Source organism: Lissotriton vulgaris, chromosome 5 (assembly GCF_964263255.1).
Source record: "Lissotriton vulgaris chromosome 5, aLisVul1.2, whole genome shotgun sequence".
In the NCBI taxonomy this organism is placed as follows: Eukaryota; Metazoa; Chordata; class Amphibia; order Caudata; family Salamandridae; genus Lissotriton; species Lissotriton vulgaris.
Genome location: NC_141693.1, coordinates 1,083,091,103 through 1,083,118,739, shown reverse-complemented (window position 1 = coordinate 1,083,118,739; position 27,637 = coordinate 1,083,091,103). Strand labels below are relative to the sequence as shown.

The window sequence follows — 27,637 nt, the reverse complement described above, 5'->3', positions numbered from 1 at the left end:
TGGCTCGCCAATAAATTAACATTGGTCTTCGCTTTCGTCCTATTATGAACACATCGGTTTCTGTTCATGCTATAGATAGTAGCAATTTGTGGAGTTTTACTTAACACCATCGGTGCGGTGCATTTTCCCACTGTGCGCTAAAGATTCGCAAATCCTGCGGTTCATGACGAGCTCAGCTCGTCATGAGCGTACGAGAGGTGTACTTCATGGTGAGCTGAGCTCGTCATCAGCGTCGAAGGGGTTAATCAGTACTAATTTTGAAATTGTAAGTTATTTATTTCTTAATAGATAGTTGTGTAGGCTAGTTATTGCAACTATACCACGTGGTTTCTCTGAGAAATGTCTTGCTGCTTTAGACAAGCTAGTAGGGGTGAGGCAAGGATTCCTAACAGAAACTAGTTTACTTTTTACAGCCCGCCTGTTTAGCCTTCTGGGAGCTCAATCCTAACTCATATAAGGACTGTGGGCTTCTCTCTCATAGTTTAAGAATCTGATTTGCTACATGAATGACTCGTTTGAGAACCTGCCATGATACATTCAGGCTGTGAGATTAAAAGCTCTTTTTCTGCCTTCCTCTGCAGGTCCCCTTGAACACGTGCACCTCGCTCTTCCCTTTGTCACAACAAAGAATAAAGCTGTGAATGCCTCCGCAGTCCTGTGGCCCAGTCATGTTGGCACAATAACTTATGTTTGGTGGCTTGGCAACAACAGTGAGGTATGTGAGGTATACGTTGTGTTTTTCTGTCCAGAAAACCCTTTGTGCAAAGGTTTCTTATGGTTAAAATTCCCAATAATGAACGAAGAAGGTGTATTTTTTTATTTATAAAAGTAATTTCTCATTCACCGATTCATTTCAATGAGTTATGATGTATTTCTTCTTTGTTGCCTTATATTTGTTTTTACAGAATTGATTCTGGATATATATTCCGGCTGTTTGTAGTCTAGGCACGGATTCACAGAGCAGACAATAAATACTACAGCCAAAAATGCAGAACTGACAGTGGGACTATGATGAAAAGTGTGACCTGATTACGAGGGGAGGTTGTCAGCCAAATTGTGCGGATTTGTTTTGGTGGAAAAGGTATTTTTTCCAAGAGCTCAGTCCTCTCAAGGGGCAGTCTTTTAAACAGACTCATTCCAATAAGGGCTCCCGAAAGTAGGCTGAAATGTGTCCGAACATTCTGATCCATTTCCACTGGGAGTTCACCTTTTGTATATTTTTCAGAGTTACAAGCTTAGAACAAAGGGTGTTAGAGTACTCTTTGTTGAGCTCTCAGAACCGCCCACTTTAAAGAGCTCACACATCTGAAAAAGATTCAAGTCACAGCTGGTGCTAGAGTTTTCAGCTGTGAAGCGTGTCCCTTTCAGGCTTAGTGGAGCTGGAATCAGGAGTTCAGGTATTTGGCAGAGAGTTAGTCTGGCAAACCTGTACCAAAAGTGTTGCTGACTCAGATCTGAGGATTATTCTTCCGACTGATCGCCATATGACCAAGTTCGCTGAACTATACTTTTCCAGTGCAAACGGCTGTGTGTTATGGCTCCACCTATTCTTTTGAAATTAACAACAGGGTTTGAAGATTGAGTGCTCAGCTACTCTGGTTCCCTCTGTCGTCCTCGATGCAACAGATACAAGGCTCAGAATTTCAACATCTCTGCGCATGGAATCTACAAATGCACGGTAGCCAGCTGGCTGATTGTCATTGTAAAAGGTGCCAGAGCAGGGTAAGGCAATCGAGTAATATTGTATTGAGAAAGTATAAAACACATGTGCAGTGTGTACCTTCTGTTAACAGTTGGGTGTTGCTGGGTTTTGCAAATGACAGATAAGCACAGATTCATCATTCTAGAGCTTTTGGGAAAAAGGCACAGCCATCAAGGTCTTGCTTCTTGAATTGGGGAACAAAGACATGCACCCTCTATCTCAGGGGTCTCCAAACCGGTCCTGGAGGGCCGGATCCATGCCAGTTTTTTTGGATATACCCATTGAGATATATGTAGTTATTTTAAAAATCTGGCATGGATCCGGCCCTCCAGGACCGGTTTGGGGACCCCTGCTCTATCTAGAATACTTTAATCTTCTTATTAAGGGAAGTGTTTTGTATCAGGTACAAAGCCTCCTAGAGTATGTAGAGTTGCTTGAAGTAGATCTGCTTCTGCTCAGTAGCAGTTAACGCTGACAAAGCACCTCTGAAAAGTGATCCGAAAAAAGAGGTGTTAACCAGTTGCACTGCTTTAGCTGCAGTTTCTAAACACGTGTTTCTGACATCCTTAAATATGAAGATTTGGCATATTCCAGGGGCCATATCATGATCCTGTTTCCTTTGCGGGTGCAGAAAGGGTCCGTGTTTTTTTCTCCACAAGTTCAGTGCATACATTGACTCGAAAAATGTCCAGGTTAGTGGATGAGCTGTTGACAGCAGGGCAGTAATTGACTATTAGTGTTAATGAGCTCCCCTGTCAGCAAAACGTGCAGTAACTTGAAGATTTTTCGAGTTCATGTGTGTGCTGAACTTGCGAAAAATCACACAGTCCCATTCTGAGCTGCACTGAAAACGTGATCTTGATAAGGCCTTATGGAGCCTAGATAACTGCATTAATAACTTAATATGGTATTTCTCTGAAATGTAAGAATGAGTTGTTTACATTATTTTCATATGACGAAAACTGGAACATACAGCATAATGTATTTAGTAGAAACGCCCCAGCAAGGCTCCTGCATGCCTTAAGTGTTCTAACTGCATTGCACAGGAAAGGACTATATGGGCCATATGTATCATTGAAATTCGCATTCGCAAAGGCCGAAATTCGCATAATTTCGGCCTTTGCGAATGCGAATACTCGATATGGTATGTAAGCAAATGTGGTTCAAAATAAGGAATCGCACAATTTGCGATTCCTTATTTTGCGTTTGCATTTAAGGAATCGCACAATTTGCGATTCCTTAAATGCAATGTATCATGCAAAAAAATATTGCTAATTGTCCCTAAGGAATCGCAAATTACCACCAACTTCAAGTTGGTGGTAAGTTGCGAATTCCTTTCAAAAAGCAATTTTTAAAAAAACAAAAGGTGCCATGTGATGCTCATACATGCCCTTAGGGCATGTATGTGCGCCATATGTGCACACATGTCATTTTCAGGGGGGTCAGCAGGGTGTCCTTTGGACACCCCTGCACCCTTGAAAATATTCTCAATTTGTGATTAGCTAATTGCTAATCGCACATTTCCCCTTCATACCTATGGGCCTCCTGGCCCATAGAAATGAATGGGAAAGTATTCCTTAATTGCGATTTGCTAATCGCAATTAAGGAATTTTAAGAAATCGCTAAAAAGAAGCTGATTTCTACATACATACCATTTTGCGATTTCTAAATAGTGATTCCTTAATAATCGCTAAGCATGGGTGGAAAATCCGTTCCGCTCGCGGATTTTGCAGATTTTCGGTAAATTCAGAATCCGCGGGACAGGGGGCATGAGTTAGGCAGAGGGCAGAAGGGCACAGAAACTAGTGGGGCAGAGGGTAAAAGGGCACACACAAGAGTGGGGCAGAGGGCAGAAAGGCACAAAAACAAGTGGTACAGAGGGCAGAAGGGCATAAAAAACGAGAGGGTGGCAGTGATTAACCATGCAAAAAACCCCCCGCAAACACGCAAAGCAACCCGCGAATACGCAAAGTTCCCCGCGAACATGCAAAAATAAAAAATATGCAAATTTGCGCGAATTCGCGAATTTTGCGGATTGCGAATTCGCAAATCCGCAAATTTACAGATCGCAAATTTGCAAAATTCGCCCATGCTTAATAATCGCTATTTAGAAATTGCAAAACGGAACTATGATACATATGGCCCTAAGTGGACTGCAAGGAGATCAAGTTAATATGAGATTCTTAATGTGGACAAAATTAAACAGGATCCTGGAAATGCAGGCTTTTATGCGTTGGACATGGGTCTGCATATTATGAGAGTAAAATAGAACGGAAAAAAGAATGAGTTGATAATCACAGATAGTCATTGAATTAAGATATTAAACATGATTGGTCATCAAAAAAGCTCACTTACACACCCTGTAGGTAAACTAGATAACTATTTTCTGGTGAAAAATTATTAAGAAACCATATCTGTGTATATTTAGAAAGGAGGGACTTAATGTGTGACTTTGAGATGTCAATTGATAAAGAATGTTTTGATCAACAGTGTCCAATGGCCCTGAAACATTTAGTAAAGTCATAGTTTTGGCACTGCCATTTTATGCCATTTCCATTAAACCCACCTCATGCTCCTGAGATGAGTTACCCTCTGACAATTTGCTTCCTTTCTGCGAATTTCTGAAACCGTGGTTATTCTCCAATTAGGCCAATACAAATGTTTTTCCCCTGGACTTATTGTTAAAATCCAAACTTTCGTTACGTGGATGCTTCGTTATTAACACACTTTAACATTTTGATGTCTAAAAATAACCAATTATGCTCCAGCCACAATATTTAGAACCTCAGAAAAATGTAATAAAATATGCATAAAATACTAGTGACATTTGTTAATATAGTTCATCATCCACTGGACCAGAATCAAACAATCAATCAATCAAGATACTTGTAAAGCGCACTACATACCCATAAGGGTCTCAAGGCACTGAGGGGAGGGGGAGGGGGGGTTGCTGCTGCTAGTGATCGAAGAGCCAGGTCTTGAGTAGTGACCCCGTGTGACTCGAACCCAGACCCCCGGGACCGAGGTCGAGCGCCCTAGCCGTTAGGCCAACTCCTCTCCGCCTTACGTGATCGTGTGTCGCACCAAATAAGCGATTATAAATTAACAGCTGCCTGATGCCGAAAGCCGAGTGAACTCCAGTACCTCAGCCAACCTGAATGTATCACTTGGCCGGTTTGAATCCCGGATAGTCGGTCACAGATGCATATTGCAAACCGCGACCATTCTTTACACCCCCCCGCCCCCCCCCCCCCCTCCACCTATTAATTGTAATCAATGCTCCCAGTCACAGTCCAGTTAAATTAAATAAACGTTTGAAATTTTCACGGAGGTGGAGGAACTAGAACTTGGGCCATACAAAAAAGAACCAACAGGGGCAGAGAGCGTCTGATGCCCGCCCCCTCTGTACTGGCTCCCAGCAACAAACCCCGGGCCCCGTCCTGGGCAAAAGTACCCGCACGTTGAACCCGTCCCTTAAGCAGCTGGCCCGTCTATGAAAGAACACATCCCCACAATGAGGCCCGAAAACCCCATGTCGCCAACCATGTGCACGCTCACCATTTTAAAACTGGAAGCGGTAGGTGGAGGTGGCTGCTCGCACCGCCGGAGACCGACACAGCTGTTCCCCCAAGGCGCGTAGGCTTCTCCGCCGACTGGACCAGCTGCTCCTCACTCTCGCGGATCACGGATCGCTTTAGCCTCCATGCATCGATGCAGTGGCGGTGATCCTTTGAATGGTCACGACGCCACCCGCTCATACCTGCAAATAGAAAGGGAAAAAATTAAAAAAAACAAAGAAGCCCCGAGCGCGGGGCACACCGTTACGGCGAGGGAGCGTCCAGAGACAAGGGGGTCTCCTGGGCGCTCCCTATCTCTTTATTCTCGAGGGGCCAGGTGGCCCCTCCTATTGCCCGCCCCCCCTGACCCGGACCCACTTCCCAGGATCCGGGTCAGGGAGGCCGCCAGCCAATCGGCGGTGGGTCGCGCCCCCCAGGGCACGCCCCCACCGCCGAATGGCGACAAAGGAGAGAGTGGGGGCGACGGTCGCCGCGCCGCCATGCGTGCGGGGGGGCCGAGGGCCCCCCCTTTTCATATGTGAACGTCAGAGAGGACGGACAGAGCTGCCGACTTTAGAACTGGCGAATTACTTAATCTCACTGTGCCTAAATAAAAACAAAAAATAAAATAATCTGACCTTGTGTAATGTAACTGGTGCTTATGAAAAGCATTATTGTAACGCAAAGGAGTTTATCAGACAGACATTCATTGGTTTTAGGGTCAACGCCCATTAAGGGTTGGGGGCACCCCTGCGCTGCAGGGGTCTGCGCTACGCCCTTGATTAAAAGTGCTGCAATGCTCTTGGGCCCAGTTCTACTTAAAACTGAAGAAGTACAAAAATAAATAAATTCGTTTTTTGTGGAATCCATTTCCTGTTGCTCGAGGCAATACGATTGGGTTCTTTAACACATTTTATCATTTTCAAAAAACCTTTCGGATTTAATTTCACTATCTTCCTCTTCATTTTTTTAAAATGTATTTCCTTTCATCACAATGATATTTTGCATAATACAGAGAAACAGAAATAATGCACCCTGTCAATGTACCAAAGTCTGATAAATGTCAACAGGTTTACCATGAAAGGAAGAAAGATGCTAACTTTCAAGACTGTTTATATATGATGCGCATGTGATTGTGTGGTGTGCTATGGTGATTTTTCGAAAGCCTGGAATGTTCCTGCTGAGATGAGACTGATGTGGGTTGCAGGGCCAGGCGTGTGTTTGAATGTGAATAGAACAGATAGCACTAAGCTCTGCCACTTTTTGTCTGATATCTGCTGAAAGCAGGAGCCGGCCTCAACGTCTCTGTTCTCTCTGTGCTTGCATCTTGCAGCCGCTGATCACCCTGGAGGGAAGCATCTCTTTCACGTTCGCCTCAGAAGGAATGAACACGATCACAGTGCAGGTCTCGGCTGGAAACTCCATTTTGCAGGACACAAAGACGATCGCGGTGTATGGTGAGCCCTTGTCGATTACACATATTGATCCCCCGCCCCGGCCTCCAGCAGAGGAGCGGCAGCGATGCCCCCTTCAGCAGGCGGCTGGAGTCAGATAAGCAAGCACAGTGCTTAGTGCAGTCTGTACCGGGGCTTGAAAGGGCCCTACTGCACCAGGGGATAGTGTGCTCCTGTTGATTTTGAGAGCAAGTACGAAAGAAATTCTGGTGTTCATCTAATCGGTGTCGGTTTCTATTTTATTGAATTCGATAGGAGGCGTTTGATAGCAAAATATCACAGCATTGTTGTTGTTTTTCTGTGCTGGATGAGGGCAGTCTCTAGGCATTAAAAATGCCAGTACCCCAAAGATGTATCTAGTTTGCTGGCTGCATTTTGAAAGTTATGTTCATTTTGTGGTTGCTCAAGACGCTTTGTACTGTGTATTGAAAATAATTAATGTAACCATTAATGCCTTCTTTTCCGGGCTTTAACAGTGGCTAATTCAATTTATTTGGATGTATAAACCAATGTCAGAGCCAAATCAGCAATTATGAACTAACGACTGCGGTGAGGGCTCACAATAAGGATACCGAAAGTTAGTGGTTGTTAATTCGTTAGATACTTTTCTTTTCATGACATTGACATCACGAGCTAATTTACGGATATTTTGAGGAGCACATCTGCACTACAAAATGGGCTAACAGTACTGGCATGCACTTTTCTTGTGAACCCTTTAGGAAAAATGGAAATGTAATAGAAACCGAAAAAAACACTTTGCAGCTCCATACTGATATATTCACAAACTGCAAGGTTTGTTAAAATGCAATCATGAGTGCAATAGGTGCGAATGTGCAGTGGGACAAACCGGGCAAAAAAAATAGTAAATAATAAAAGGAGACATCAGTGCACTCCAAATAGGCCATATGGCTGCAACCTCCCTTGTAATGATAGCAGGGTGGTTTTGGCATCCTGGATGGATGTTCTGGGAGGAATGAAGTCACTCACACTTATTAGTTTTTACATAAGTGAACCAAATTGAAAATATGTAGACACTGATTAGCTTTTGAGATGTTCATTAACTTTATTAAACTTATTCAAAGAAAAGAAAATAGAAGTAGATTTTTTCATCAACATGTCATTTAGATTACCCCCTAAGGAAGATATTATTCCGAACAATATTGGCTCATAAAATCAAACAGCATATTGCTAAACTTCCAATCCTTGCATACATAGTTAATTGTGAAATAATGCACTTCATTTCTAAAATTTCTTTGTAAATTCTCTGTGTTTCTAAAATAAAATAGGCATAGAGGAGAGTTGAAGGAAAATTGAATTTTTGCAAGTAACTCTGCCAGCAACTGATGCCTTCCCTAGGATGCAAAATATCATAAAGGAAGTACTTATTGCAAAAAAGGCGAGTGTACTATACATGCATTGCATGTTCTAGCGCTTCCAATGCTTGATGACTCACTATAAGTAATAGTGGTGGGTGGGTTGCAACTGTTAGTGTGCTGAATTGCCCTATGGGAGTTGCAACCTTCATTAAGCCGTTTGCAAGGTCTGTGTTGCCCTTGAGAAGACCCCCTTTGAGTCTGTGTGTTTGCTGGCATTTGAGGGCATGTTTGCGGTGACCTGATGCAAATGAGGTCACTGCTTACTCTTTGCCTTGTATTGCCTCATGCCTAGTGTGCTCCTTAATGTTCTTGTCACAGCATTCCTCCATATGGTCCACTTGTACGTTTATTTACATGCTGACCAGTGTAGTTTAGGGCAAACATGCCTCTTCTGTTCAAGTGCCATTTTTTTTCAAAAGCACTGAATTGGTGCCGGCCAACATTCTACTCATATGGCCTCAAAACATTTAATTTGTCAGCAACTACTGAACAAATTTATATTAAAACACGAAACAGCACTTTCTTTGAACTAACATCTATCTTCCATCCAAATTTAGTGTAATTCCATTTAGCAGTTTTGGCTGTAGCCCTAAGATCCTATGGGAATTAACATGGGGAAAACGTGCTTTTAAGCACCCCCTTGTTCTTGTCCCCCACTTGACAGATCACCCTGGAAATATATATATTACAGCTCCTAGATTTCCACCAGTGGTCTCGGGGCACTCGTCGACGGGTGCTGTGGCGCGCTGGTAGTCGCGTTGAATATGCAAGCTCATTCATCAATTTCCTTTCTCGAAAAAAGATATAAGCACACCAGGTAGGAAACAGGATTTTATTTTGCAAGCAACGGCGGTGAGAGAGACATACGCGTTTCAGACAGTGTCCTTCCTCAGTGTCTACAGTGTGTTGCGCCCGGCTCTTTTTGTCTACGTACTCTCTATGGTAAAGAGAGAGGACGGACACAGAGTCTCATTACTATTCAACATATGAGCGATGGTGATGTGTGGCCGCCATTCTTAAACAGTATGATTATACATAAAATGTCAATGATTAAACACATGCAATATTGCATTTTACGCAAGGCTGCTGCCACTGCCAGTGAAAAGAAAAATCTCGTCGTGTATTGGCATATCACTGGCATCAGCACCAAATAAGCGCTCAAAAACCAATATAACCACTGTGCAAAATACAGATGGTGGAGTACGATCGAGCCGTGTATCAGCATAATCCTGATGTAGCTCACAATTGCATGTTTAAGGTGCAAAAAAGTATTACACACAATCTATTATTACGAAAAATACAGTGTCAGAATATATCTCAATCAGATGATGTGAAACATCGTCCTCAAAAATTAGCAGTGAGAGAGACAATTATAATTCAATTCTAAAAGGAGATAAGCTCCTAGTCCTCACGAGACAAGAATTCATTGGTGATCACATAAAAAAATATAAAAATGTATACAGCGTCTGATTACATAGGTACATCATTTTAGCAGTTTCTTCAGACAGATTTATTTCCCTAGGTGCACAGTAAGTTTTTCCCCTAAATTTAATCCTGTGGGACGCTATATCATAGACCTACAGACTAAGAGTACCACAGGATTAAATTTAGGGGAAGAACTTACTGTGCACCTAGGGAAATAAATCTGTCTACTGTTTAGGTAAGATATCTACTCACTCTGAAGCTCAGAATCGTTTGCCTTTTATGCTGTCTTATAAACAAACATCTGTCTGAAGAAACTGCTAAAATGATGTACCATAGAGAGGACGTAGACAAAAAGAGCCGTGCGCAACACACTGTAGACACTGAGGAAGGACACTGTCTGAAACGCGTATGTCTCTCTCACCGCCGTTGCTGGCAAAATAAAATCCTGTTTCCTACCTGGAGTGCTTATATCTTTTTTCGAGAAAGAAAATTGATGAATGAGCTTGCATATTCAATGCGACTACCAGCACGCCACAGCACCCGCCGACGAGTGCCCCGAGACCACTGGTGGAAATCTAGGAGCTGTTATATATATATATATATATATATGTTCATACAAATTGCCTGTAGCATAAAAGGCACACAGCAGGTCTCTCCCATCCGGGCTGCAAAGTCTCAGCACGCTTCACCACACTGCATACAATGAGATGCCCGACGCGTTTCTGGGGGGCTCCCCCCCCTTCATCAGGGGCTGCTTCCAGTCAGCTCTCGATGTGGGTCACATGTTTTATGGGCGTTTTCCATCAAGCAAATCCCTAGACAATCATGTGTCTTCACCTAGATGGAATTATGGGATTTGTAGTCCGGTCACATCGAGAGGCTGGGTGCATGATGCTTCCAATTCATACCTTGAGTAGGCTGCTTCTGTGCTTCAGCGCGCTGCAATAAAATGACGAGTCCTGCGCTCTTTCACAGTCAAAGAGTTTGAATGCTTTGAGCTCATACCGCTGCTCACCAGTACAGAGCAACAGGCGATGGTGCTCTCTCCGCGGTCAGGCCACCGCGTGGAAATGTTCATACAAATTGCCTGTAGCATAAGAGGCACACAGCAGGTCTCTCCCATCCGGGCTGCAAAGTCTCAGCACGCTTCACCACACTGCATACAATGAGATGCCCGACGCGTTTCTGGGGGGCTCCCCCCCCTTTCATCAGGGGCTGCTTCCAGTCAGCTCTCGATGTGGGTCACATGTTTTATGGGCGTTTTCCATCAAGCAAATCCCTAGACAATCATGTGTCTTCACCTAGATGGAATTATGGGATTTGTAGTCCGGTCACATCGAGAGGCTGGGTGCATGATGCTTCCAATTCATACCTTGAGTAGGATGCTTCTGTGCTTCAGCGCGCTGCAATAAAATGACGAGTCCTGCGCTCTTTCACAGTCAAAGAGTTTGAATGCTTTGAGCTCATACCGCTGCTCACCAGTACAGAGCAACAGGCGATGGTGCTCTCTCCGCGGTCAGGCCACCGCGTGGAAATGTTCATACAAATTGCCTGTAGCATAAGAGGCACACAGCAGGTCTCTCCCATCCGGGCTGCAAAGTCTCAGCACGCTTCACCACACTGCATACAATGAGATGCCCGACGCGTTTCTGGGGGGCTCCCCCCCCTTCATCAGGGGCTGCTTCCAGTCAGCTCTCGATGTGGGTCACATGTTTTATGGGCGTTTTCCATCAAGCAAATCCCTAGACAATCATGTGTCTTCACCTAGATGGAATTATGGGATTTGTAGTCCGGTCACATCGAGAGGCTGGGTGCATGATGCTTCCAATTCATACCTTGAGTAGGCTGCTTCTGTGCTTCAGCGCGCTGCAATAAAATGACGAGTCCTGCGCTCTTTCACAGTCAAAGAGTTTGAATGCTTTGAGCTCATACCGCTGCTCACCAGTACAGAGCAACAGGCGATGGTGCTCTCTCCGCGGTCAGGCCACCGCGTGGAAATGTTCATACAAATTGCCTGTAGCATAAGAGGCACACAGCAGGTCTCTCCCATCCGGGCTGCAAAGTCTCAGCACGCTTCACCACACTGCATACAATGAGATGCCCGACGCGTTTCTGGGGGGCTCCCCCCCCTTCATCAGGGGCTGCTTCCAGTCAGCTCTCGATGTGGGTCACATGTTTTATGGGCGTTTTCCATCAAGCAAATCCCTAGACAATCATGTGTCTTCACCTAGATGGAATTATGGGATTTGTAGTCCGGTCACATCGAGAGGCTGGGTGCATGATGCTTCCAATTCATACCTTGAGTAGGCTGCTTCTGTGCTTCAGCGCGCTGCAATAAAATGACGAGTCCTGCGCTCTTTCACAGTCAAAGAGTTTGAATGCTTTGAGCTCATACCGCTGCTCACCAGTACAGAGCAACAGGCGATGGTGCTCTCTCCGCGGTCAGGCCACCGCGTGGAAATGTTCTACTCAAGGTATGAATTGGAAGCATCATGCACCCAGCCTCTCGATGTGACCGGACTACAAATCCCATAATTCCATCTAGGTGAAGACACATGATTGTCTAGGGATTTGCTTGATGGAAAACGCCCATAAAACATGTGACCCACATCGAGAGCTGACTGGAAGCAGCCCCTGATGAAGGGGGGGGAGCCCCCCAGAAACGCGTCGGGCATCTCATTGTATGCAGTGTGGTGAAGCGTGCTGAGACTTTGCAGCCCGGATGGGAGAGACCTGCTGTGTGCCTCTTATGCTACAGGCAATTTGTATGAAAATATATATATATATATATATATATATATATATATATATATCAAGGAAAGGAGAGCCCACAGCTACGTGTTCGCATCAAACCGACACTTTATTGAGTCAGCATCACGTGGCAGTTGTATCAACCTCTTATAAACCTAACATGTTTCAGCGCCCCAGCGCCTTGATCACAGGTGAGTCGAATTGCATCCAAGTGGTCATGTGGTCGGAGATGAAAACCACAGTACCCACAATGCACCATATCATAGTGTCAAAATCAGGCATCTTTGGAGTGTCATTGTGAGAAATCCATGAAAAGCGTAGTGCTGTTTGCTGCCATATGGAACAAATAGTTGTTTGAAGTGAAACCACGAAGTCTGCACGAAGGAAGCAAAACCTCCTTCACTCCCTTTCTCATCTGCTAGACACAATGACAGGATAATCCTTATTAGCTTGTTGTTGCAGATGAGCGCGTCATGCCCCCTCAATTTAAAGTTCCAAAAGAGTTTCCGCTTTACCGGGGGCCCCAGACGCTGCAGGGCGAGCTCTCAAACAACCACAGTACCCACAATGCACCATATCATAGTGCATTGTGGGTACTGGGGGCATGACGCGCTCATCTGCAACAACAAGCTAATAAGGATTATCCTGTCATTGTGTCTAGCAGATGAGAAAGGGAGTGAAGGAGGTTTTGCTTCCTTCGTGCAGACTTCGTGGTTTCACTTCAAACAACTATTTGTTCCATGTGGCAGCAAACAGCACTACGCTTTTCATGGATTTCTCACAATGACACTCCAAAGATGCCTGATTTTGACACTATGATATGGTGCATTGTGGGTACTGTGGTTTTCATCTCCGACCACATGACCACTTGGATGCAATTCGACTCACCTGTGATCAAGGCGCTGGGGCGCTGAAACATGTTAGGTTTATAAGAGGTTGATACAACTGCCACGTGATGCTGACTCAATAAAGTGTCGGGGTTTGATGCGAACACGTAGCTGTGGGCTCTCCTTTCCTTGGTGTCTTATTTTCAGGATCTCCGTTCCTGTTGTTTGAGAGCTCGCCCTGCAGCGTCTGGGGCCCCCGGTAAAGCGGAAACTCTTTTGAAATATATATATATATATATATATATATATATATATATATATATATATATATATATATATATACACACACACATACATGTATAACTATATATCTATAGCTATATACACTAAACACACATATACTTACCTTGCGTATAGTTAACATGCCTGGTTAATGGAGCGTGGTAAAGGCAATACATGGTAATGGCTGATTTTAGTCATAGCTACTAGCAATGTAGATAATGCCTGGGACCTGAAATCCAGGCAAAATAAAAAAAACTTGGCAAATTAAACATACACACCCCTGTTCTACCAATCCAAAAGCAGCACAGCTTCTGTCTTAACTTTATTCTTTACACACTACTCCATTGACAGACTTTCCCCTTTTTCCTTTCTATCCCCAGAAACATTTCAATCGCTTCATTTATCATTCTCTCCAAATCTGGATGAGTATAATCCTGACATCCCTGAGTGGAGAAGAGACATCAGCAAAGTGATCAAGAAAGCGCTTTTGGAAGTAAGTTATTGATCACTCTTCATATATTGATCTATAATCCCTTTGATTTGTCGTTTGTTGGTATTAAAAGAAAAGAAGAGCAGTGCTGTGCTTTGAAAATTGCCTTCTCCGTTATGCTACATTTGAGTGAGATTTTGAAAGGCTGTTTTTTGCTTAGTTGTGATAATGTTAGTAATGTCGGTGATTTGCTGAAGTATGCAGAATATTAGACTATAACAAGCATGGTGACTGTAGAGTAAACTAATGTTTACAAGGATTTTTCATGTATACTACAGATTTATATGAAACCTGCCTTATGGTTAATTGATAGTCTGTAGTGGCTGATATGTGTTACTCTGGACCAAAAAGATTGAAATGCTGCTGCTACCTTCTGTAGTCAGGTATAGTTGACGCCTAATTAATTACAGGTCAGACAATGAAAATGTGTAATCAACTCTTGGTAAATACAAACCCACTAACTGCTATATTGCTCTCACTCTGATACTCCTAGCGCAGCCAAATGTGTTAAAGGGCAGTCAAATCAGCAAACAGCTTTATTGTTACAAGTTTTTGAAAGTGACCGCTCATATTTTGTCTTTTATAAGAAAGTATTCAATCGCATATCGTGATTGATGGTAACAATGAAAATTTGGTCTAGTAGAATATGGCTACAGGGGCTTGGCCAAGATGGCTACTGTGCAAGTCGCAAGACACAGTGCTCCACGACCCTTGGCCTGTGAATAGTTATCCTGGACCATTTTGTGGGGTGTTTCCTGTCGGAGGAGGTTTCCAGCATGGCAGAGGAAACATGCCCGTGTTTGACTTGCCTTCCATGAGATCCTGACAGACACACCCAACATTGCGACCTAACCTCTTCTGGCAGGGAAATGTTACTAGGATGACCCTGCAACTTATCAGGTCAGCCAGGGAGCACCAGACCAGTGGTAACATCCGTAACCAGATGTACCAGGGCCCATCATGGGTCAGAAGACACATACCTCACCTTCCAGTGTTTAAGAAGTGGATCAGCTCTCGTCCCGCCGCACCAGCATTTCTGCAGGCTTCTGATCCTCGCTGGACAGACTTTCAGGTTAGATCCTCGCTGCAGGACTGCAGCATGGTGTTCAGCCCGCAGCCCACCTGGTGCAATCCTGAGGTATGTCCAGAGGAGCAGGGTGGCTGATCAACGAGCGAGCAGACCAACGCACCCCTCACCAGTAGGGCATTTTGCATGGTGACCGGACAGCTTCAAGATCATCCGGAGGGACCGCGTCAACCAGACAGGAGGAGGCATCGCCATCATCCACAGGAACTCCATCCGCATCACGACCAACACCGACGACACCCTTGCTGTCGCTGAGCACCTGCACTTCCAGATCCACATCGACCCCAAGACCACCCTCAGAGGCACCCTCGTCTACAGACCCCCGGGACCACGCACACAATTCAGCGAGGACATCGCCGACTTCATCACCCCGCACGCCCTTCCCTCCGCTGACTACATCCTCCTCGGGGACCTCAACTTCCACCTGGAGAACAACAACGACCGCAACACCACCACCCTGCTGGACAACCTCGCCAACCTCGGTCTCAAGCAACTGGTGACCACCCCCACCCACTACACCAGACACACACTCGACCCTGTCTTCCCATCCAGCAAGGACATCGCCTTCAGCCACGCCACCGGACTCCACTGGACGGACCACAGCTGCGTCCACTTCAGCTTCAGAAGGACCACGATCCACCACCACCAGCAACAGGTGGCACGCAGAAGCTGAAACAAGATCACAGCCGAATAGCTCGCAACTTCCCTGAACAAGAGCCCACCCACCAGCGTAACGAACCCCAGCCAAGTGGCCACCAACCTCACGAAGTGGATCAGCGACTGCGCAGATGACCTCGCTCCTCTGAGGACCCCGCCTAGCAGACCCGGCAGCAAGAAAGCCCCTTGGTTCACCGACGAACTCAAGTGCTCCAAGAAGAACTGCAGAGCCCTTGAGAACGCCTGGCGCAGAGACCCCATCCCGGACAACATGATTGCCCTCAAACTCGCCACCCGAAAACACCACCAACTGATTCGCACCACCAAGAAGACGGCATTCAAGGAACGACTGGACAACAATGCACACAACAGCAAGGAACTCTTCAACATCGTTAAGGAGCTCTCCAACCCCAACGCCGGAAACAACGACATCACCTCTTCGCAAGACCTCTGCAACTCCCTCGCCTGCTACTTCCACAACAAGATCGCGGACATACACAACAGCTTCAGCACGCAACCGACGCACGCCACAACCGAACCACCGCCCCCCACCACCACCCTCCGCGCCTGGACCACGATCAGCACCGAAGACACCATCCGCACGATGAACTCCATCCACTCCGGATCTCCGACCGACCCCTGCCCCCACCACGTCTTCAACAAGGCTGACGTTATCATCGCACCCCACCTACGGGACATCATCAACACCGCTACCTTCCCGGAGAGCTGGAAGCACGCAGAACTCAGCGCCCTATTGAAGAAGCCATCAGCCGACCCCACCGACCTCAAGAACTACCGACCCATCTCGCTGCTCCCATTTCCCGCAAAAGTCATTGAGAAGACCGTCAACAAACAGCTGCCCGCCTTCCTCGAGATGAACGGATCCCTCGACCTCTCGCAGTCTGGCTTCCGAGCCAACCACAGCACCGAGACCGCCCTGATCGCAGCAACCAATGACATCCGAGCCCTGCTCGACAACGGAGAAACGGCATCCTCCTAGACCTCTCCGCGGCCTTCGACACGTCTGCCACCGCACCCTAATACAGCGCCTCAGCAACGTCGGAATCCAGGAGAAGGCACTGGAGTGGATCATCTCCTTCCTCGCTGGAAGGACACAGAGAGTCCGCCTCCCCCCGTTCAGATCAGAAGCCACGGAAGTCATCTGCGGCGTTCCTCAAGGCTCCTCGCTCAGCCCAACCCTCTTCAACGTCTACATGAGTCCCCTCGCAGCCATCACACGCCAGCACAACCTCAACATCATCTCCTACGCCGACGACACCCAGCTGATCCTCTCCCTCACCAACGACCCCGCCACCGCCAGAGCCAACCTACACGAAGGGATGAAAGAGGTAGCCGAATGGATGAAGAACAGCCGCCTGAAACTGAACTCTGATAAGACGGAAGTCCTCATCTTGGGATCCTCACCCTCCGCCTGGGACGACTCCTGGCCCCCTGCCCTAGGCAGCACACCCAAACCAACGGACCACGCATGCAACCTGGGCTTCATCCTGGACTCCTCCCTCTCCATGACCAGACAAATCAACGCCGTCTCCTCATCGTGCTTCAATACCCTACGCATGCTACGCAAGATCTTCCGGTGGATCCCCACCGAGACCAGGAAGACGGTCACCCAGGCACTCGTCACCAGCCGACTGGACTACGGCAACTCCCTCTACGCCGGAACCACCGCCAAACTCCAGAAGACACTCCAGTGGATTCAGAACGCCTCAGCACGACTCATCCTGGACATCCCCCGCCGCAGCCACATCTCCGGACACCTGAGAGACCTGCACTGGCTCCCGGTCAACAAGCGAATCACCTTCCGTCTCCTCACCCACGCACACAAAGCCCTGCACAACCAAGGCCCAGGATACCTTAACAGCCGCCTCAACTTCTATGCTCCCAAACGCCCGCTTCGATCGACCAGCCACGCCCTTGCCGCCATCCCCCGCATCCGAAGAGCCACCACAGGGGGAAGGTCCTTCTCCTACCTCGCCGCTAAGACCTGGAACTCCCTCCCGACCCACCTCCGCCTGACCCAGGACCACCTCGCCTTCAGGAAGCAGCTCAAGACCTGGCTGTTCGAGCAGTAGCGGACCCCCCCTCCCCTAGCGTCTTGAGACCCCCCGGGTGAGTAGTGCGCTATACAAATGCTTTGATTGATTGGCCGCGGAGATGAAGGTCTGGTGGTCTTCTGCACTGGGTGCACTGTGATCGGTGTACCACACCTAAAGCTACACTGTGTTTTCTCTCTTGACCTCACCTACACCAATGCCAGACCACGGGCTGTGGGAGTGAGGAAGCCCTGCCTGCCTATCCACCACTCTCCCTTAAAATAACAGAGGAACCGTTGAGGACCTATTTATACTTAAAGGTCTTACCCCTCACCCCTGCAGGATTGTAGGCGGATGGCCTTAGGACACTGGGGCTCATGAATTGGCACAATCTGTTGTGTATTGTCCTGACCTTAATATCAAATGACTTAAATACACTCCTGGAGCCGTGTGTAGCACCCAGAACGCTTTTCCCCCTGGCCTGCAATGATAATTCACTGAGGTGAGATGCTGTGATGGCCCACACTGCCCACCAGCCTCTGCCTTCCCTATACTTGTACATCCCAGTACCTCATTGGAAGGGTGGGAGGTTCATAAGTAGGAGACCTGCGGAGAGGGCTGCTCTAAGGCACTGGGGGATGGATAGTGGACTCCTCCACCCCTCTAGCCCCAGCACTACCAGTCCTCACTGCTTGTGTACCTACAAGGAAACCTGTTCTGGGCCCTCCTGGCCCCTGCCACATGCATTACGACCTGTCACGTGCCTTGCTTATCATGGTATGCATGACAAAAGATGAGGCCCCTGCTATGCCACCTGGAGCTCGGGGCAATGGAAGGATTGACGGCTGCATATGTGCTGCAGATACGTCCTTGGTGACTACACAGTCAGAGCACTTATGTAGGTTTGATAAACTCTTGACCACTGTTCTAGACATAAAGTCCACCCCAGAGCCGCAAATTGATGCCCTGAGGATTAATATGGCCCTCATGAGGGAATTTCATAAGAAAGTGAAGGAGTGGGCTGACAATACTGAATCAACACTGGCCACCCTCAGGCCCACGGTCACAGATTCTTAGAAACACCTCTGGGCTTTGTAGGATGAGGTCAACTACCTCTGGAGATTGGTGGATGACCAGGAAGGTAGATTGAGAAACAATAACTTAAGGATTCTGGGTTTACCAGAGCAAGTGGAAGGCTCTAGCATGATGTGTATTTTGAGAAGTTAATGTTAATGTTAATGAAATTTTTACAGCGCACAAATACCCTCAGGTGTCTTGGCACTAGCGGACAAAGAGTGCTGTGCTCACCTATACTTACTACTGAAATAACCAGGTCGTAAGCTGTTTCCTAAATTCCAGATGATGAGTAATTTTTCTGAGATATAACGAGAGAGAGTTCCATTCTTTGATGGTATTAACAACTAAACTCCTCCCACCCCAGTTCATCTTATAGATCCTGGCTGGCTGCATAAGGTAAGCATTTGCTGACCACAGCACTCTCTTTGGGGAGAACCATCTAGACAAGTTCTCTAAAAACTTTGGTCCTTCTATATGTAGTGCCTTATGAGCAATGCCGAGAGTGTAGGTCCTTGAGCAACTTCGACACAGATTTGTGTCTTGGGATGTTCAGCAGGAGCCGAGCCGCCGCATTCTGCACTACCTGCAATTTAGACAAACACTTTTTCCGAAGGTTGATAAAAAGCCCATTACAGTACGCGGCTCTTGATAGGACAAGTGCTGAAACCACCAATTTACGCAGCTCAGCTGGGATAAATGGGAGGATCCTTCTCAAGATCTTTAATGTTTAGAAAGAGAGAGAGGTAACCTGGTTGACATGATATTCAAATCAAAGGTGACTTCCAAGTTCTTTACCTTAACCACTGGCATTGGTAATGGCCCAAGCTCCACGTGCCAAAGATCAAGGGACCAGAAGTTGGTATGAGCACCGAAAAGTAAGACCTCCGTCTTACTAGAATTAAGTTTTAAGCAGTTGGCGGCCATCCAGTCCAAAACTGACGAAGACAGGTATGAAACTGTGTCATAGATTCAGAGGGGGATCCAGACACTGAGACAATGATCTGCGTATCATCGGCATAGGATATAGCCAAGAAACCTAGGGACCTGATCATTCTCGCCAGTGGTACAACATAAATATTAATAAGGGTCGGGCTCAAAGAAGATCCCTGTGGCACACTGCATGGTAGGGTGAAATTAGGTGATTTAAAGTCATCTAAGGCCACAAATTGTTCCCTACCAGATAGGAAGGATTCAAGTAGGATGAGTGCATTACCTTTGACACGGATCCCCCTCAGAACCTCCAAGAGTTTCTGATGGTTCACTGTGTCAAATGCGGCAAAGAGGTGAAGCAGCACAAGTGCTGCACTGCCCCCAGCGTCAACTGTCTGCCTAATAAGTTCAGATGATGTGACCAAAGTCAGTTGGTGCTATGATGTTTTCGAAATCCGAACTGGGTATCATCAAGAAAACCATGCCTTTCGATATATTCTGATAGCGTATTGTTCATGGCTTTCTCCACCATCTTTGCTGTCAGCGGTAATCTGGAGATTGGACAATAGTTGTTGGGGTCTGCCTCATCTAAATTTGGCTTCTTCAAAAGGGGGAGCACAGATACCAACTTCCAGCTAGTGGGAAATATACCAGAGGAAAACATTTGATTAAAAATAGGAGTCAAATGGGAAGCAAAGATCTCTGGTAGAAGATGGAAGATTTTTAGGGGGCATAGGTCCAGTGGGGAACCTGATTTAATGGATCTCAGCAGGTCAATTGTTGCTTCCGTTGTCAGTGTTGGGAAGACAGATAATTAATTCATAATTTTTTGTGGTGTACTGTAGGAAGGGGGAGGCTCTAGTTGGCGCAGTGCAACACTAGCGACAAGCAGGGACTCTCTCTTCCTCGTCAGGGCTGAGGGTTACCTTCCAGACAACCTCTGCTTACCCTCTAGGTAGTGTGGCTTAAGCAGTCGTAGGCTAATCTTTGGGGCACATAGGGTTAAACACTTGCAATAGTATACCGTCACAACCAACCCACCACACAATGAGACCAGACTGTATTCTGTAAAAATATATATCTTTATATAGACTTCAAGCAGGCTTATGAATACAGTTATCAGACTTTCAAATAGCGGTTCCAAGTTACTTAGTTCAAGTTGCCACAGATCGTTCTAGCAATAAGAGTTCTTTAGGGCCTTCTGCCCAGTTCAACAAAGTTCTTGTGGAGCAGGCGGCTCCCAGGGGATCTGTCCCACGTCGCGTTGCCTTCCCGGGGTCGCTGTTCGTTGCGGCTCTCAGCCGAGCAGTTCACGGGTCATCCGGGGCAGCGGTGTTCTGTGGCGGCAGGGTCCTTTCCTCGTCCTCCGCTCCGACCCTGGAGGCGGCGGTTGCGTGGTGGCTGCAAGTGGCAGTACGGTCCTCAAGTGCAGGACGTACCCAGCCAAGTGCCGGTGCAGCTGTGCGCTCACAGCTGGCTGTCGGGCAAGGTACCGACCTAGGGGACTCTCACAGGGCGACTGTCCGTCTTTGCAAGTGGATTGGCTGCTCGTTGCGCAGTCAACTCGAGAGCTCGGACCGGACGGGTCCTCCTTCGCTTTGCTCTCGGGCTCCCGGTGCAGTTGCGGTCACGGTGTTCGGGCCAGCGGCGGCTGGTCCTCACTTTGCTTTCGCTGTTGCTCTGGGCCCCGGTCACGGTGGTCAGGTGGATGTCGTTGCCTTGGAGGAGATTCCTCCGTCGGTACTGCCACGAGGAGCAGCACACGCAGTTGCTTTCTTCAGGGTGTAGCGCCCACTGGTCCTGGGGCGCTGGTCAGGGGGCAAGTTCAGTTTCAAGCCCTTGGAGATCTTTTAGCAGAGTTCGGCACAAAGTTTTGTAAAGCAAAAGTCTTTTCGTAGTCTTTCCTTTTTCCTCTCCTTCGGCAGCAAGGCACCAGACACAGGCAAGAGTCAGCACCCTTCCTTGTCTCTCACGGTCCTTCTCGTCGGGCAGAGTTCCTTCTGTAGCCCAAACAGGATCTAATTTCCAAGGAGCAGGGCTCCTTCTTTTATATGGCATTTCTTTTGTTCTCGCAGGCCAGGGGGGCCTTTGCATAGCCACTCTCAGTCCTTGAGTACCCTGGCGGGTGTACTCAGGCTTCTGCTTTCAGTGTGAGGGGCAGGCGCATCAGACGCCCCACAGGAGGTGGAGCCAGCATTGTGCGGACAGGGGCAGCCAGAGTACCTTGTTGATGGGGCTTCGCCCTTCCTGGGCCAGGTGTCGGCTGAGTCATCCGACGCTCCCCAGGAGGGTGGAGCCAGCATTGTGGTGGCAGAGCACAGCAAGATCCAGAGTCAAGAGCCACTCCTACCTCCCACTAAGGTGTAATCTGCGCATTCACCACCTGTCATCCTCCCAGCCCTGTCACTCACACGTCCCAGACAGTCAGATACACATACCAGCAGAGGCGGGCTGAAATGGTTAGGCAAGCAAAGGCTAACTTTCTAAAAGTAGCATTTGCAAACCCAGGATACTAAAATAAACTTTACTAAAAGAAATACTTTATCATCCTGAGTTCAGGCATACTAAACACAACGCGCTACTATGCTCCTTGAGCCTGCTGGGATTATAGGGTGTAATAACTCCAGCAGCTCAGTCTGGCCTAATGGAGCAGGTAGCCTTCAATAGTGAAATACGGTTTTGGTTGTAAGTCACTACTAGGACATGCCACACACATCAGGGCTTGTCCTACCTTACACCCACAACGCACCCTGCCCGCAGGCCTACCATAGGGGTGACTAATATGTAGTCAAGGGAAGGTTCAGGGGCTGGCAAGTGGGTGCACTTGCCCAGCTAGCGTGACAGTACGAGACCGCACGCGGGTTCTGCGGTCGCAGTTCCCAGACACATCTTTACGGCTGCTTCGGTGGGTGGCGCAACCCGCGCTGCAGGCCCACCAGCAGTATTGGCATCTACAAGCCCCGGCACTCCTAGTGCACTTTACTAGGGACTAACAGTAAATCCAATGAACCAATCATGGATACCAATCGCATGTACAATTTACAGTAGGGAGCACTTGCACTGCGGCACGGGTCAGCCGTGGCGCAGTGCCCTGAGTATCGGAAAACCAGCAAAACATCGGAGGCACATCAGCAAAAAGTGGAAGGGAGACTCACGCCAAGGTGCCAGGTCTAACATGTGTCCAATCCAGCTGAAATGTGGGGGGAACTACCCTTCCCCAGGGAGTTCCACATCACTAAGGCGGAAAAATCTGGACAGACCGTCAGCGTTGGCGTGATCGGTGCCAGGGCGGTGTTCCACCGTAAAGTCCATACTCTGTAGAGAAATGGACCACCTCAACAGTTTCGGGTTCTCACCCCTCATTTGCATCAACCATCTGAGGGGCCTGTGGTCCGTCTGAACTCGGAAGTGAGACCCAAACAAGTAGGGTCTTAGCTTCTTCAGCGCCCAGACCACAGCAAATGCTTCACGCTCTATTGCACTCCACCTACTTTCCCGTGGAAGTAACCTCCTACTTATGAAGGCTACGGGTTGGTCAAAGCCCTCCTCAGTCATCTGTGAAAGAACGGCCCCTACACCATGCTCTGAAGCGTCTGTTTGCACTATGAATTCCTTGGAGAAATCAGGAGCCAGGAGCACGGGCGCCGTGCACATGGCAGTCTTCAGGGTGTCAAAAGCCTTCTGACAGGTGTCAGTCCAAATCACATTCCTGGGCTGCTTCTTCGAAGTCAGCTCTGTCAAGGGGGTCACGATCGTGCCATAGCCCTTGACAAACCTCCTGTAATACCCAGTGAGCCCCAGGAAGGCTCTCACTGCAGTCTGGGTCTTGGGGGGTTCCCAAGCCAGGATGGTCTCAATTTTGGGTTGCAAGGGTGCTACCTTGCCACTCCCAACTTGGTGTCCCAAGTACACCACCGAACCCTGCCCAATCTGGCACTTGCTTGCCTTGATTGTGAGGCCTGCTCTGCGCAGAGCCATCAACACTTCCCAGAGGTGTCGCAGGTGTTCTGGCCAGGTGCCACTGAACACCGCGATGTCATCCAGGTAGGCGGCACTGAACTCGTCCAGCCCAGCCAACACCTGGTTGACCAATCTCTGAAAGGTGGCAGGGGCATTCTTCATTCCAAATGGCATAACCCGGAACTGGAAATGCCCATATGGTGTAGAGAATGCCGACCTCTCCTTTGCCCCATCGGTCAAGGCGATCTGCCAGTACCCAGACGTTAAATCAAACGTGCTGAGGAACCGGGCAGCCCCTAGCCGATCAATGAGCTCATCAGCTCTGGGGATGGGGTGCGCGTCAGTCTTCGTGACTGAATTGAGTCCTCTGTAGTCCACACAGAACCGGAGTTCGGGTGTGGCTCCCGGCGCAGCAGCCTTCGGAACCAAGACCACGGGGCTGGACCAAGGACTGCTGGAAGACTCAATCACCCCCAGGGCAAGCATCATGGAGACCTCCTCCTTGATGCAGGCCCGGACCCTGTCAGTCACCCGGTAAGCCTTATGCTTCACAGGTAAGCTGTCTCCAGTGTCCACATCATGGACGCACCAATCTGTGACACTCGGAACCAGGGAAAACAGATCTGGAAACTGCCCCAGCAGCTGGCGGCAGTCTTCCTGTTGTTCGGGGGTCAGGGTGGGTGAGAGGTTAACTCCATCCACTGACCCGTCTTTCTCACAGGCCACTAAGAGGTCAGGGAGAGGCTCCGACTCCTCCTCCATTCCGTCATCAGTTGCCAACAACATGCCCACTTCGGACCTTCGCAAGTGGGGCTTGAGGCGGTTGACATGTAGGACCCGCAAAGGGTTCCTGGGCGTCTTCATGTCCACCAAGTATGTCACTGGGCTCTTGCGCTCCACAACCTCGAATGGGCCTGTCCACTTATCCTGAAGGGCACAGGGCTCCACTGGGGCCAGGACATACACCTCTAGTCCAGGCTGAAGCTCGACCAGAGTGGCATTCTGGTCGTACCACCGCTTCATCTCTTCCTGGCTGGCTTCCAGATTTGCCTCGGCAAGTTGTCTGAAGCGCCTCGTCTGGTTTCTGAAGGCCAGCATGTAGCTATATACATTCTGGGGAGGTTTCCTGGGAGATTGCTCCCAGCCTTCCTTTACCAAACTCAGTGGTCCTCTCACGGGGTGACCGTACAGTAGCTCAAAGGGGCTGAACCCTAGGGACTTCTGGGGTACCTTGCGATATGCAAAGAGTAGGCATGGTAAGAGGACGTCTCACTTACGCCTTATCGGACCTTCTAGGCCCATGATCATGCCCTTCAGGGTTCGGTTGAATCTCTCAACCAACCCGTTACCTTGGGGATGGTAAGGCATGGTGAACTTATACGTTACGCCACACTCTTGCCAAAGGGACTTCATATACTTGGATATGAAGTTGGTCCCCCTGTCGCTCACCACCTCTAGAGGGAATCCTACTCGTGAGAAAATTCCCATCAGTGCACGTCCCACCACGGGGGCCGTCACTGTCCTCAGAGGGATGGCTTCAGGGTACCGGGTGGCATGGTCCACCAAGACCAGGATGAACCTGTTGCCCATGGCTGTCTTGGGGTCCAGAGGCCCAACAATGTCAATACCCACTCGCTGGGATGGCGTACCGACCACAGGGAAGGGTTGGAGGGGAGCCTTCTTCTTCCCTCCGGTCTTCCCACTTGCCTGGCAAGTCGGACAGGTTCTGCAATGAGCGTCTGAACTCTTATGCATTTGGGCCCAGTAAAAGTGGGTGACAAGCCTGTCATAGGTCTTGTCCATCCCCAAATGTCCTGCTAGAGGCACATCAAGAGCCAGACCCAGTAGGAAGGCTCTGAACTTCTGGGGTACCACCAGCACACGGGCTGACCCAGGTTCAGCAGCCTTAGGCTCTGAATACAGGAGGTCGTTCTCCCAGTACACGTAATGTGTTTTGGCTTGAACACCATTGGCCTGGTCTGCAGCCTGCTGCCGCATACCCATGAGAGAGGGGCATTCTTTCTGCTCCTTGCAGAATTCCTCCCTGGAGGGTCCTCCTTCTTGCTGCCAGTGGGTCAGCTCAGGCAGGTCTCCCAGTTCGGCGATCTGTTCCCCTTTAGGCTCCAGGGCATCCCCCTCAAGGTCTGCTTCCTCCTGGACCGTGGGAACCTCAGGGGCCGGTTTCCCGCGCCCCCTGCGCCCTCTCCCTAAGGCCGGTTCCTGGGCCTCTCCTTCAGGCCCCAGGACCTCTTGATCACCCCTACTGGCTGTCATTGACCGGGTGGTCACGCACGCCCAGTCAGGCAGACCCACCATCCGCAGGTGAGTCGTTTTCTCCACCTTTTCCCAAGGGGAGTGCTCCAAGTCATTCCCTAGCAAACAGTCAACAGGCATGGTTTTTCTTACACAGACCTGCAGAGTACCAGAGACCCCCCCCCCACTCGAAGGGAACTTGAGCCATCGGACACTGACTCTCAGAATTATCAGCGTTGGTAACCCTACAGTAGGCATGGGGTACAACCTGCTCTTGAGACACCAGGTGCTGCCTCACTGCAGTCACACTGGCTCCTGTGTCTCAAAGAGCCTCAGCTTCCTTGCCATTGATGATCACCATCTGCCCATATTTCTTAGTGTTAGAGGGCAGGTAGTTCGTAGGGATCATCTCACTGTCTCCTAGCGAGACTAGGGTCATCTGAACGGGATCTCCACCCCCCGGGACCATCACTTCTTCTCCTAAGTGAACACTAGTCACTTGACGGGGCGGAGCACCAGTGGGTGCGGGTTTTCCAAACAGGCGACACTTGGGGTCACTGGATATGTGCCCAGGCTCGCCACATTTGTAACAATTGAAGGGCCCCTTTGGAACAGGCTTACCTGTCGGGGCCCCATTCTGCTTTGGGGGTGGGGGAGGCTGAGAACCTTGCTGCTGGTTCCCCTGGGAACTACTTTGGGGGCCTTTTTGGAACCCTTTCTGTTTCCCCCCCTTGTCCCCCCCACTCTTCTGCTGGGGACCCTGCCCACTCTTGGCGGAGTCTCCCACAGGACCCTTGTGGACCCTGGTGCTGAGCCAGCGGTCCGCCTCCTCAGCAAGCTTCCTCGGGTTGGACAGCTTGCTATCGATCAGGTGTTGGCGTAACTCAGGAAAACAGTGATCAGACAAGTGCTCCCATGCAATTAAATCAAAGAGACCTTGAAAATCATTCACTTTGCTACCCTTCACCCAACCATCCAGTGCTCTGCAAAAATAAGTCACATACTCCACATACGTATTCCCAGGCCGCTTAGTACATCCCCTAAACTTCTGTCTATACATTTCAGGGGTAAGCCCGTACCTGCGCATTAAAGCTTCTTTCATGTGGGAATAGGATCTCTGTTTCTCAACGGGCAAATCTAGCAAGGTATCTCGCCCTTCGCTAAGGAACCTTCCCCACAACCCCGCTCCCCAATCTTTGTCAGGGACCCGGTGGGAGGACATGGCTACCTCGTATGCCCTAAACCACTGTCCTATGTCATCCCCCTTAAAGAACTCCTTAACTACGTCCTTCGGGATGTGCACTCTTGACTCTACCTGCACTGGCGATGTGCTGCCACCAGAGGGAGGACGATCCAAGTCTCTCTCCTTGAGACTTATCTCCCTCATTTTCACTTCATAATCCATTTGGTGCTTTCGCTCTTCCAGCGCCATTCTTTTTGTTTCCAACTCCAGTTGGATTTTCAATTCTGCCAGCTTTCTTTCGTGATTCCTTGTTTCCTTCCTGTCTGCCAGCTCCTCTGGCGACAGGCCTTTACCAAAGCTGTGCACGCTGTCTTGCCTTTCGAGATCCACCAGATCCATAGGTGCATTCTGCTCTTCAGTCGCATCTTGCTCCGCGAGGGCATCTTGATCCTCCGGGGCCTTTCTGGACTCTATCCAGGCTTTCAGGGCCTTGTAGAATTCTGGCTTATTCTTGCAACCAGCGTGCGGAACTTTGAGTTTCTTACAGAAAAACTTCAGCTCCGTCTTTGAGT

At 48.6% G+C, this 27,637-nt stretch overlaps 1 protein-coding gene across 1 annotated transcript in view; it reads left to right on the top strand.

The window, feature by feature from the left end:
- Positions 1 to 27,637, top strand: part of LOC147712037 (VPS10 domain-containing receptor SorCS1-like) — a 2,945,658-nt gene that overhangs the window by 2,654,877 nt on the left and 263,144 nt on the right. Inside the window, exons 21-23 of the mRNA XM_086922756.1 lie at positions 582 to 715; positions 6,593 to 6,716; positions 13,755 to 13,867. Of these exons, the coding sequence (XP_086778882.1) occupies positions 582 to 715; positions 6,593 to 6,716; positions 13,755 to 13,867 (371 nt within the window). The remainder of the gene's footprint in view (positions 1 to 581; positions 716 to 6,592; positions 6,717 to 13,754; positions 13,868 to 27,637) is intronic.